The 13,558-nt window shown below is 39.4% G+C and overlaps 1 protein-coding gene across 1 annotated transcript in view; it reads left to right on the top strand.

Annotated features, from left to right (window-relative positions):
* The window catches only part of col2a1b (collagen, type II, alpha 1b), a 50,498-nt gene that overhangs the window by 17,424 nt on the left and 19,516 nt on the right, over positions 1-13,558 (top strand). Inside the window, exons 12-28 of the mRNA XM_087179448.1 lie at positions 85-138; positions 421-465; positions 590-643; positions 1,003-1,047; positions 1,265-1,318; positions 5,568-5,666; positions 5,889-5,933; positions 6,421-6,519; positions 6,749-6,802; positions 7,072-7,179; positions 7,656-7,709; positions 9,828-9,926; positions 11,079-11,132; positions 12,068-12,166; positions 12,418-12,471; positions 12,832-12,885; positions 13,328-13,417. Coding sequence (XP_087035574.1) covers positions 85-138; positions 421-465; positions 590-643; positions 1,003-1,047; positions 1,265-1,318; positions 5,568-5,666; positions 5,889-5,933; positions 6,421-6,519; positions 6,749-6,802; positions 7,072-7,179; positions 7,656-7,709; positions 9,828-9,926; positions 11,079-11,132; positions 12,068-12,166; positions 12,418-12,471; positions 12,832-12,885; positions 13,328-13,417 — 1,161 coding nt within the window. The remainder of the gene's footprint in view (positions 1-84; positions 139-420; positions 466-589; positions 644-1,002; positions 1,048-1,264; positions 1,319-5,567; positions 5,667-5,888; positions 5,934-6,420; positions 6,520-6,748; positions 6,803-7,071; positions 7,180-7,655; positions 7,710-9,827; positions 9,927-11,078; positions 11,133-12,067; positions 12,167-12,417; positions 12,472-12,831; positions 12,886-13,327; positions 13,418-13,558) is intronic.

Below are 13,558 nucleotides of genomic sequence, written 5' to 3'. Positions count from 1 at the left end.
TCCAGGAAAATTAGGTTTGGTTATTGTTTGTGCTCTTATTATTGGTTTCCTAACTATGCACTCTCTCTCTCTGCAATGTTTTAGGGTTATCCAGGTCTTGATGGAGCAAAGGGAGAGACTGGAGCTGTTGGTTCTAAGGTAAGATTTGTTTATGTGTGTACCAACTCTTTTGCGGTCCGTTAGTTCGTCTGTGTTGATGTCGGCCCTACTAAAATGGATAAAACCTAGTATTAAAAAAGGCAACAACAGCTCAAATAACATTTGCTCGGCCTATAAGATGATTTTTCATTGACATTAGACTACATAGCCCCAGAAATAGATGTTGCCAAGGTAACAACTAATGGGGTTTCAACCAAACCGTAGACAGTTTTAGTTAAGTTTGCCTTGCCATACTAACAGCTAAATCTTCCCTCTCTTTAGGGTGAGTCTGGCGCTCCCGGAGAGAACGGCGCTCCTGGACCAATGGTATGAATTTCTGGACATCACAACAATCAAACATCAACAAGAGAAAATATGTACAATCCCAGTTTTAATTAGAATAGTAATCTGATTATGACGGTTTCTTTTCCACTCTCTCTCGTCTACATAGGGACCTCGTGGTTTGCCCGGTGAGAGAGGTCGTCCTGGACCCAGTGGAGCTGCTGTGAGTGTCTTTTTTTTTCACCTAAAAACTCTTATTGGACACAAAACTAACATCTGATCCAGAACACATGGTTTAGATGCTTCCTTGGCTTTCTTAGTGTCTACTACAGAGTTGGTGAGCATATCCTTAGAGTGCAGTTTAGGGGTTTTACTTTTATTGTACCAAACTGTAGCACTTGTGGTAATAAGTGCACTGTAATTTGGAGGAGTGTGTAAAGCCTAATCCATTACATTACTCTCATGGACCAGTTTGCTAATTTGAATAGCTTGTGTGAAACTATTTACATCCCATTATTAAGGAAACCTTTGTCCTACTGTTTTTCTGTCACGTGTTGATGATGCATTTCTTACTATTTTTAGGGAGCCCGTGGAAATGATGGCTTGCCCGGCCCTGCTGGTCCCCCAGTGAGTATCATCATGAGTCTCATTTAATTCACTTTCATCATTTGGTTTGAGTATTAATAATAAACACAGTATATAAACACCAAACATCCCTGTTTCTCCGAACCCTCACTTCTCCACACACACCCCTCTGCAGTATGAGAGTAGCCTCTACTTCTCTACACCTAGAACTCTCAGTGAATAATAGTTGAGCTGAAAGTCTGTCTTTTTGTCTCTGTAGGGCCCTGTCGGTCCTTCTGGAGCTCCTGGCTTCCCTGGCTCTCCTGGTGCAAAGGTGAGTCGGCCGGTGCCACCGTTTCCTCTTTACCTTCACTACCGTTGTGTTTGAGAGAATGAATGAGTGCGTCTCTGTGTCTGCCCCTTTCTTTCTGAGAGAAATCTAGCCAACGTAACTGAACTTACAGCTGAACTGACTTTTTCTCAAACAAAGCAAAACTGTGCGTAACAGGCGAAAGAAAATTGGGTTTTGTGAATTCTATGTAGGCTAGTTAAAATAAGACTTTCTTGAATCAAATCAAAAAGTTTATATCTGAAAAAACAGCAGCACACAGCTCAGGGAGGATTCGTGGAGACAAGTTGAAATGCTTTAGTGAAACTGGAGAAAGCTGCACTGCATTGAAAAGTGCTTTAAGCTTCCATCTGTGTGGAAAATTAGGGAGGAGGGGTTTTTAAAGTGTTATTCTCCCTGTCTCACTCGCTCTCACTGTCTTTTTTTTCCCCTTTTTTCTCTCTGCTTTTTATCTGATTTATTCCTCCTGCATGGTAGACAGACTCAGATCTGTGCTCGAGGGCCTAGTGCTGGTGGTTTGCTTTCTTATTCGAGCCCCTTGATAGTTTGGGAAAACTTTTAGGAATTACAAATGAAGCATCTCTTTACAAAATCCAGGAGTTCCCCTCAAAGTAATCATTCGAAAACTAGACTCAAGATGTGAAAATGTGCGTCTGTACATGTGGTTATGCATTGTATCAAGTTACATCTATAAACACATACAGTATAGCTTAATGTTTATCTACAGGAGAGTCTGTCTGCCTCTGTGTGAATGGGTGTTTTTGTGTGGCTTTAACATCTGAGGAAGTGTCCCATGGTGAGGAACATTAAAAATCTCATATTACGTTGTTTTCGCTGTACCTTTCAGAGCGCTCAGTCTGTCCGCTTGGATCAGACCTGCCTGTTAAGTCCCTTCAGCCTCATTTTATTTTTTTCCCTCTCTGGACCTTATGAGCAAGGCTTTGCATATCGTCACCTTCCTAAAATAATGGCCTAAGTCATGTTTTGACAAAAATGTTTTTTTTGCCTAAATCACCCCCTCATGATGCTGGCCACCTTTGTGTTTCCTGAAAAACCTGAAAAAATGACTTAGGCCATTATTTTAAAAGGGTGTCGATATATAAAAGGGACCCAAGACTAACACAGTAAAAAAAAAAAAAAACTAGCAAGACAGAAACAACACAATTACCTGAACTTCAACTGAATAAACCTTGCAGATCTAAATGGGACAATTTTTATCCAGCTCCAGCTGACTATTTAAAATTGTATTATTTTGCAACCTCCAAGCAACAACCTCTTAAATATACTGAAACATTTTCCATAACTTTATCTAAAAAATAAACTGGCAATGTTCCTTTTGTCAAAGTTTTCACCTCAGTTTCACAGCCAGTAAAATATTGGCCTTTACAGGAGGCTTAGAGAGAAGAAGAATTTGAACTACTACGTCACTATTTTTGCAAATACTTACAAACTATTATGTCATACTATTGAGTCTGCAAAGTGTACAAAGCTGCAGCAATAGCAAAGGAATTCCATTCACCACCATGAGGCTGCATACCATCAGTGTGGTAAAATATCTGGCTTCTGTCCATAGGAGGGGGTGGGGCGCAAAATATTGACTTGAGTTCCTCTGAATAGAAGCTGAAGTCATTTTTTATACAGACCCAGAAGGTCCATAAAACATTATGCACTTGGCTTTGGATAACATGACTTGGAGAGGCATAGAAAACACAGAAAAGTCATTATTTGTTCATTTAAATGCTTCTGTTATATAAATATTCAACTCCAAGCAGCTTTCTTTTTTCCAGAATTAAGCCAGAAAATAAGCAATTAACTGCATTTAGCCAGGCAACATATTTATTATGTGAATACTATATATACACATAGTTGATATTTGGTGTCTAGGCTCTGGCTTCATCACAACAACAACAACAACAACAACACTAAGACCTAGGTAAGGTCTTGACCTTACCCTGTAAAGTGCCTTGGGGTAATGTGTGCTGTAATTTGGCTCTATACAAAATTGAAATTGAACTAAATAAGTTAGATGTAGTGTAGCTTGGGTGTGAAGAATAGTAAAGCACATTCATTTGAGTGAAAATGCTGTGACTTTTCATATTGTGCGTGACAAAAGCCATGTAGAGTTTTCAATCCAGCCACTATAACAGGGAAATGATTACATGAATGAATGGGTGGTGTGCATGAGAAGTCATGTTAAACTGCCCAAAACAACAGCAACGAGGAAACATGCCACAAAATACAATACAGCCAACAGCGCTCATAATGATAATCAAGCATATTTCACCACAGTGTAAACAGACACAAGTAAAGCATGATGTATACCAAACAGCAACCAAAAGAAAAATGAGCTCAGCAGCCACAAGAAGAAAAAAATTCTATCAACATCTAATCAAATTTAGCATTAGCATCCAGCAGCAGAAGCTAAAGCAGAGACAACATACGCACACACACATTGGGACATAATACCAGCCAAAGCATTCTCTTGTAAAACCCCAAACTATTGTTTGAGAACACTTTATATAAATCTACCCAATCCCAGTCAAGTGTTCTGGTGCACTTGTAGTGGGTGTTTTTCCCCCGACGACCACAAGGGGACAACAATGAGCCCAATTCCACACTTAAGCTAGAGCTAACATAGCCAAGCGCCACAGAAGTGATATTTACACTTTATCAGAATTGTCTTCCAATAAAATGTTTCGGTTTTCCAAAAATACTTCAGAGGTGAAGACTAAATTATTGGTTTGTCGTTCACCTCCGCTGAGGAGCAGCGCACACCTGAGCTTCTCTATGCAACCAAACAACGAGGGAACGGAGTAGAGACGCAGCACATGATGACAGGCATATTAGAAATGGAAAAATATTTACCTTGGTGAAGTGAAGCAGTGATGATCTCCACGGACAGTCGCGTAAATCCTTGGGTCAGAGTTGGAGCAGGTCCTAAATTGACAGGAAACATCTGCCAGAAGAGAAAAAAATGGCCGCCGAGCAGAGTCTGGTCAGCGACTCAAACTTTTTATATCTTTTCATTTTAAGCTCATCATGCGACGTGACCGCGCTGTCGGTGAACTAGCGGGCTTTTAAAACGGCAATGTGAGCAGCAGTAGTGCTAATAGCAGGTGTTTGTAGCAGAGCTTTCAAATAAATAATATGTAAGTAGGATACCAGAGTGGAGATAGATGGTTTAAATGACCCACCTGTGTTCAGAGGCTGCGTCGATTTAGTGTGTCATCATGGATGGATTACCGAACAGGTCTACCGGGCACAGGCCCAGGGGTGCGAGGAGTCACGAGGCACCTGGTCTTCACCTGCAAAATACTATATAATGACCAAAAAGAGATGCAAAGCGACTACAAAAACTTACAAAACAATGTAAAACCATCAACAATAAAAAAAAATGCAGATGCAATAGATGCCATAAACGGATGTAAAACATCTACAAAGAGATTCAAGAGATGCTAAACCACCAACATGGAGAGGCAAAACATCCACAAAGGTGTACATTGTTCTGAAAGAGATTTCAAACGTAAAACGACAAAAAAAAAAGAGACACAAAATCAGTACAGAGAGAGACAAAGCGACCACAAAGAGCTGGAAGAGTTAAGTCTGATGTAAAGCAGAACATGGAACACAGTTCATCATATCAGACATTAGTTTACATTATTATGCATACATTAGCCTTATTTACATATGTTTAAATATTGGAAAAATATTTTTAAATAAAATTGGGATATTGATTTCATTCATATCACCCTAAACATAACTACTGTTCTGTCATAAAATATCTTTTCCTGCATTCCAGACATTTTTGTCTAATAATGTCTAAACATTAGTAGCAGCAGTTTTTAAATTTATTTTAGGTTTTATATACTTTTCTGAACCAGGCTTATGGTCAGAAATAGAGAGTTATGGCACTGACATTGTGTATTTTAGGGCTGTGTTGTGCATATGTGCTAGATAAACCTCCATTCTAATACATATAGTATTTGAGATTATATATTTTTTTAAATCACTGCATTGAAAGTCAGTTCATGTTCAGGTTAAACCTAATCTCCTGTTATCCATGTCTAAGCTTTATCCTGTAAAAGAGATATTTATCATCACTTAATTTCTTTCTGTTTTCTGTAGGATTTGTCTGCTTTTTTTAGCTGGTTGCCAATTATTAGATGTACTTAAACTTCCAACGATCTTTGCCCGCATTTATGATTTTTTTTCTTTCTTCTGTGTTGCTGATCAGGGAGAAGCTGGTCCTACTGGTGCTCGTGGACCTGAGGGTGCTCAGGGACCTCGTGGAGAGTCTGGCACTCCTGGATCATCTGGACCTTCTGGCGCTTCTGTAAGTGATGCTATAAACATTTATTTAAAAGGAAAAACTTAACATTACCAAGCATTACTTTATGTAAAATAACAGATTTTAAATATATCTCTTTGTGTCATATGAGTTTATATTTTTATTATTTCTATTATTGTTGATTAGAGCAAACAGTGCCAGAACAATAACTGAATCAGGACCAGTTATTGCAGTGTATTGACTTGCTTTGTCACTGTGTCTTTACAGGGCAACCCCGGTACTGATGGCATCCCTGGAGCTAAAGGATCATCTGTAAGTTTAAAGCAGCTATTTGTCTGTATTTCAAACTGCCTCCTTCTCACTGCATATTTTTCCATTTAGCTGTTGAACAGTAAAAGTGCTTTCCTCACAGTCAGTCTCAGAACTGCTTTAGTGTACATAATCTATAACTATGATATAATTGCAGTTGCAATACAGAAGGCCAGACCCATAGTATTGTAAATTAAATTGCAACGTTTCACATCATCAGTCTGAAGTCATAGTTATTGGTCAGTCTGAATCCGACCCATGCAAAGAAAAACCTCACACTGAGCTTTCTACTGCATCTCTAAAGTGTGACATGAGATAGTTGAACATCGCAATTGTGTCACCATTGTTGTCATCGATGCTTTTATAGTGCAGAATGTACATCTGATTTATAATCATTTAAACATATTGAAATGTAAATCTACATCCAGTTAGATGGATGGTTAAGTGACCAATCAGCTGACTGGCTTCATGTCTGTTTCTCTCTCTGAAGGGTGCTCCTGGTATCGCTGGTGCTCCTGGTTTCCCAGGACCTCGTGGGCCTCCCGGGCCTCAGGGAGCTACTGGACCTCTCGGGCCCAAAGGAACATCTGTATGTACTCACTGAATCATGCGTGAACCACAGATAGTCCCTGTCATTGGAGTTGTGTTGCTTGGAAACAATTTAGGTCCAAAGTTATTCCCAGTTCCCAGACAATATCAGCTGCTGATTCCATCTTCCAAATAATGAAATGGAACTGAAAGAAAAAACAAAAAAACAACCTGCTGCTTTCTCTCTCTCACTCTCCCTCTCGCTTGTCCGTCTGTGTGTTGCTGTTTAGGGAGACCCAGGTATTCCAGGATTCAAGGGAGAGGCTGGACCAAAAGGAGAACTTGTGAGTTTTGTTTTGTTGTCTTTTAATTGTCCCTGTATTCCCTGATTCTTCATCTATTCAAAAAATCCAAATCCACTGATACAGTATGTAAACACTGTACCAAATGATAAGTATGCATAACAATAACTAACACAATGAAGGCTGAGTTCAACAGTTATGACACTGAAAAGAACTGGTGCTCCTGAAGGTTTTCACATAGGCTTTAGATATGTGATAAAAACAAAATCTTTTCCTGTATTAACACAGTCTTTTACGAATGTGTTTTGCAGGGACCAGCTGGTCCTCAGGGAGCACATGGCCCACAGGGAGAAGAGGGCAAGAGAGGACCCAGGGGTGAGCCCGGTGCTGCTGGACCACTTGGACCTCCTGGAGAGAGAGTAAGTACTTAAACCAGCTTATTTTCTATGTTTTAAAAAATGCTTGCTGTATTGCACCACTCTGGTACAGTATAACAGGTTCCCTGTTGTGTAGATTCTTAGATCAAAGGTTGTCACATGTTTTTATGTTATAGATCTATTAATATGTCACATATATCACATCACACAGAAGAGGTTTGACCCACAAAATTCATACATGGAAGTTTTTGTCGCTATTGAATCAGGAATGTATTGCATTGGCGTGTATATTGCGCATTTGGAGACAATATGAAAAATATAAAAGTGAAACAGTTTCTATGTTTGGAAGATGGATAATTTCAATCAAATCAAAATTTGATAGAATTAAAGTCTTCCGTATTTAGTTTGATACCACCAGGGAACCTCTTCAAGAGATTCATTGACTTATATTGTTCTTGCTTTGTTGATACTGTTGTTGTAATCATAACCTTGACTGTGGTTTTATGTTTTCTGTGTAGGGAGCCCCCGGTAACCGTGGTTTCCCTGGTCAAGATGGTCTGGCTGGTCCCAAGGTGAGTATCATCATATTGTCAGTCATTTCTGAGAAGAGATTTTATTATTGCTGTCGGAACAGAAAATCTGCTCTGAAAGAGAAAACGAACAGATGTATTTAGAGGATACCGATCTGGACGAGAAAGGCTGAGAGCTTGAAATGATGCAGCTGTGTGTGTGTCACGGGTTTAAATCTGTGAAACTGATAATTAACATATTCCATCTGCTTCAAATTGGATTTGAAAATTGCCATTGGCAATTACTTTGTTTTTTTTGTTTTTTTTTTGTCAACTGACATTTCTGAATCATCTAATCACAACATTGTCACATCCTGCCGGACGCATATTGATTAAAAATCACATCACCATAAACTGAAATTCAATTTCACTCAATGTGATTTGATAACCCTCAAATCCAACCATAAAAAGATAAGGCTCTCGCTGTTCCACTGTTGTGGTGTTGTGTCATCTGTCTTGTATTATATGAGAAGTGACATTACTCTGCTGTGGCACTCTTGGGAGAGCGGAGACTCAGAACTCCCAGGGCTTCAAACAGGCCTGTATACATTCTCCCTCTTGCCAGAAAATAAATCCACATCCACGCAACTGTCATTCACAATGGATTACATATCTCTGCAAAAACCTTGCACAAACCGGGAAAAAAACTAAATTTAATGTAGATACTGTTCTGTCTCATAAAGATGGTACCTTGATTACGTGTTATTGTTTCTTCTGGTCTTCATACTCTTGCTTTGGACAAAAAATAATTTGTTTATTAAAACTGATCAGCCATTTATAATGCTGCCCCCTGGCAACTTTCAATTTAGCAGCAGTCAGCACTGAGCTGAGGAAAACAATTTGGCCTCAAACTGCTTCACTGCTTCACAGCATCATTACAAACAACTGGGGCATACAGTATATTTCAGTTGATTTCCTTGAACAACACTTTAGTACAATCAGGATTTTAGTTCATATCTGGTGTTAGTTGTTAAAATACCAAAACAACCTGCTGCATGTTAATATTATACATGTGTAAACATATAGATGAAATAACAGGTGAAACAACAGTTTGAGAAAAATTTGCAGAGCAGTGATAATTTAAGCTATACAGACAATTTAATGTGAGCAGTTCTCAAAAAGCCATAAATAAACAAATGGTCTACAAAACTGCATTATATTTTAGATAAATAATAATAAAGAATCAAAACTAAATTATTTATTTTGTACAACATAATGTGTCACTGATGTTGTTACATAATTTTTACCCCAAACAGTTGGCTTTCTGACACATACAATTCATTTCAAAATGAAAGACCAAAGGAGGAAGGTTTTCATACTGTAGCTTTACCTTCATGGCTCCACAGTGTTTACATAGATAATTAGCATTTTAAAGCTGAGAAATGGAGTCAGAGCTCCAACCTGGGAATAAAGAATTAAGAACTAATTATTTGGGAATTACTAAAAAGCATTTCTCATTAGTCATATTTGACTGCGCCATGGTAAGGGCAAGAAAGAAAAAAATGGATAAAGCACTCAGCATCTTTTGAATATTTTCAGCATCAGTTGTCCCTGACGACCTCTCTCAGAGATAATTTTTCCCCTCATTAAGTCAGAATAAATCTCAAATGAAGTTAAAGTGCACAAAGTGGCTTACAGTTTTGAAATGATGTAGTCGATGAGGCGTGTAATAAGTGAAACGCTTCCTCGTGGTTCACGCTGGACTCAGATCAGCAGCCTAACTGACGAGAGAACTTAATAAATCACTTTTTTCCTGTGACGAGCAAAGAGGGAAATTTGTCAGCGCGCCTGTTTCATCATGTTTCAGTAATACATGTAACTCCACCATGTGGCCTCAAGATGGCAGCATGGCTCATAAGCCAGTCATGCACTAGTGACCTACATGTCCCATATCAGCAAAGCCAGCATCTCATTTAACATTATCTTCTCCCCACACAATTTCATTTATACCAAAATGAGTCTGTCAAAATTTAATCTTCTCATCTCCAGCAGGTCAATGAAACTCCTTTGCACTATTAAAAGGGAAACTCATTTCCTCTGCGGTTTGAGAATTGAAGCGTTGCCTCTTTAGTGATTAACTGAGTGACCAACTCCTGTTTTATATTCTTTCTCCTAACACAGGGAGCCCCCGGTGAGCGTGGACCCGCTGGTGCTAGTGGTCCTAAGGGTGCTAACGGTGACCCCGGCCGTCCTGGAGAGTCTGGTCTGCCTGGTGCCAGGGTAAGTTTGTCGTTTATCTACAGTGCTTTTATCACAGATCTGGATGTTTGTGATCTGCAGAAATAATAATTGTCATAAGAGTCAATATCAGTACAATACACACAGTGTCAGATGTCACCCATTCTTCAGATTACACACTGCAACTGAAGATAAAACGTTATAATATGGTGATTTAACAAATTATTATCTAGCTGCAGATACGGCTCAGTCCTAATTTGTTGTTGTATTTTAATTCTCAGCTCCCCACACCCTTTCTTATCGTGTAAAAACCTTGTATCTCCAAAAAGTACATTTTCATGCTGTAAGAAAAACAGCCCCATTTTAAGCTTTGTGACAATTGAGTTTTTATGGTTAATTTAGCTTAAGAAGTGGGAGATTTATCTCAGCTCATGAATGAACACTTGAATGGATGCTCCCGTGATTTAGTGGTGCACTTTCATAAATTTAGGAGACTCACAGAGATAAACTGAAAACCTTGTTTAAACCAGGTGCCTACATAACACACAATGCAGCACGACCACCAACAGGTTGGTCAGAGATTCAGGTGTGTTATAATAGTTGCGGCTAACGTAGCCCTGAGCTGCTAGCCTCAAGCAGAGATAAGGAGTGAGCTTATTTCTCACTCTGCACCTGCAGATTTTTTTTCATTTTCAAATTTGTAGTCCTCAGCCCCAGCCGACGCTGACTCAAATGATATCATTTGAGTATGTTTATCAGATATTTTTCACACAGCTCCATCGGGAGCCACGAAAGGTTTTTATACAACTTTTTGACATATTCAGTAGTCCTTCCCAAGAGGGAGAAACAGATTTTTAGTTAGTTTAGAAAATCTCTAAACCAAGCTGACCCTGACGCTTGTCTGCAGCCACAGAAGGCCTGATACAGCTGATTTCACAGGGAGTGTACTATTTTGCATTTGCTCTTCCTGTAGTGATTTTATCTCCCAAACTGCACCTGCAGTGAACCAAGCTGATCCCTCATTCATGTTTCAGTTCTTACTCATTTCCATCAGCAGGTGTTGAACTGTCGCTTCTTGCACACACGGCCAATCAGAGGTGTAAAACAGTTTCCCACAGTGCCATATGTTCCCACCTTTATTTAGCACATGTCTGATGACTCATCTGGATTTCGACTGTGTTTCTTCCCTGACAGGGCCTGACTGGACGCCCTGGTGACGCTGGTCCTCAAGGCAAAGTTGGACCTTCTGTAAGTGCTTTTACAAACTGTTTTTATCCTGTAACAACAATAATGTAGTTGTGTCTTTGTAAATAAAAAAAAATGATAACACAGCACGTATCTCCATGCAGTATTATGGGCAATATGTTTTTTTGTTTTGGTTTTATATTACAAACAGGAGAGACTCATCATTTTATCAAATGTGCTCTCATCACATAATGACTCATAAGTGGTTTCAAATCAAATTGCAGGAGATTTATCCACCCATTATCCACCAGCCTCATCCCCAGTGGTGTTTGTGTTTCAAGCAGGTTCAACTATCCTGTTTTTTAGAGCAACAAAGTCTGACACACTGTACTCACCAAACTCTGTTTGGCTAGACAGGCTCCTGTTTCTCATGATAAAGCTTAATCCTGAAGTGTGTTTTCAGCCCAGTCTGTTTCCTAACTCTTTTTCATATAGGCTAAATAAATATAATGTTCACTTTAAAAAAAATTATTTTCGTTCAGGGACTGTATCTCAATAAAACATTGGTTTAACCAGTTAAGTTTACTTTCAGATTAAGCAGTTGTTTAATTCTTCTGACTGAGGGACTGGCATATGGACAGATTGATTAGGAGAGATTATTTGATATGTTGCTGGAAATTTCTCTGTTAGACCCCACTCCAAACCTACAGCACCAGTTTTGGCAAGATCCTCTGAGAAATTACTTCCTCTGCACTTCACATCTCTAGTCAAAATACAGTCGTGATTTAGCATTTTCCGCTTTTTGCCCCAGATGTTGTAACAGTTTAGCCCTCGCTATCAGACCCATCTTTTTACAACTGCTTTTATTTTTGTACAAATGTGATCCTGACTACATGTCTGCTTATACTGTCTATTGCTTAGATTTCTTTTTTTATTTCTCTGTAAAGCACTTTGCAACCGTGCTCTGTAACTAAATTGACTTGACTTTACTTCACCAGGGAGCTCCTGGTGAGGATGGACGTCCAGGACCCCCCGGCCCACAGGGAGCCCGTGGACAGCCTGGTGTCATGGGATTCCCCGGACCCAAGGGAGCGACTGTAAGTACAGTACTACAGCTAAAGTTATCTGTATAGGAAAAGTGTTCTACTGTTTTAATATCATAGATGTGGGCCTATAGACCTTCTAAATCAGAAATACACTCTATGCCTATTCGCCTGGATTACTGATGAACATTTCTATGCTATTCAATATCACATGTACCCTCTCTGCTCCTAAAATAGGTACAGGACAAAGCAAATCAGCCGTGGCCTTTTGACTAACCGCTGCATTTTGTTTGTGTTGTGATTAGGGTGAGTCTGGCAAGTCTGGTGAGAAAGGACTATCTGGAGCTCCTGGTCTGAGAGTAAGTTTTTTCACTGGTGTGTTCCACATTTATCCAACATGGGCTGCAATTTCAAAAAGTCAACCAGCCTATGATTGATTTAACAGACTATACAGGAATATTTATTTAAACAGATCAAATTGAAAGTTTCTGTTCAAATATACAGAAAGTTTTGTACTCTCTATCTACTGTGACTCACCACTGATCTACCGTTACGTCTGTAGTTCAGCTTCCACATGAGAAGCATGTTGAAAAGCTCAATTATAGCTATCAGATGTCTTTCCAGTTAATAGCATCACCTTTGGCTTAACTGTTGATATCTATCTATTTGTTGCCCCCTCCTCCCTCCTCCCTCCTCACTCTCTTTCTTCCTCTCCTCAGGGTCTGCCTGGCAAAGATGGAGAAACCGGCCCTGCTGGACCCCCTGGCCCTGCTGTACGTATCTCACACCTCCCTCCCCATCCCACTCCAATAGCTTCAACACTGATATTATCTTTCCCTTTTCTGAGTCTACACTTAGAAGCAACCCAACGATATCTCTATTTCCTAGACTGCCTCGATCATAGCTCTGTCTGGGGGGGGAAAAAAGGCTTTGACACAAATGTCTGAATATTGTCAGATGGCGTCACTGACTCACAGACTTTCAGCTTGTTTTGAAGTTTCTGTTTAAACAAAATTAAGCCTATTTGACCTGAGTTAACCTGATATGTAAAATCAAAATTATTCATATGATATTGATCGTTATCAGAGCTGCATTAATGGCAAGTTTAGCAATATTTTCCCACCATATTAACCATCAAAGTCTGATGTGAAATTGCTGACATTTAGTTAATGATAGAAGTTGACTGTGATCATGAATTATGGATTATCTACGTAGGGCCCTGCTGGAGAGAGAGGAGAGCAAGGACAGCCCGGTCCCTCTGGCTTCCAGGTGAGTCTGTCTTCACAAACCATTAGCGGTTTAGTAGTAGTAAGTGTATTAGTAGTAAATGTATCACTGTTTTTACAGTGTAACAAATAAAAACATCACTCACTTTATATCTGGTATTCTACTGAGCAGACATCAGTACACTCTGACCTGATTAAAAATGACTGTATTACAACTGTT

Source organism: Seriola lalandi, unplaced genomic scaffold (assembly GCF_002814215.2).
Source record: "Seriola lalandi dorsalis isolate HSWRI2012SDOR001 ecotype SW California unplaced genomic scaffold, Sedor1 jcf7180002054840, whole genome shotgun sequence".
NCBI lineage: Eukaryota > Metazoa > Chordata > Actinopteri > Carangiformes > Carangidae > Seriola > Seriola lalandi.
This window is presented reverse-complemented; position numbering and strand designations above follow the sequence as displayed.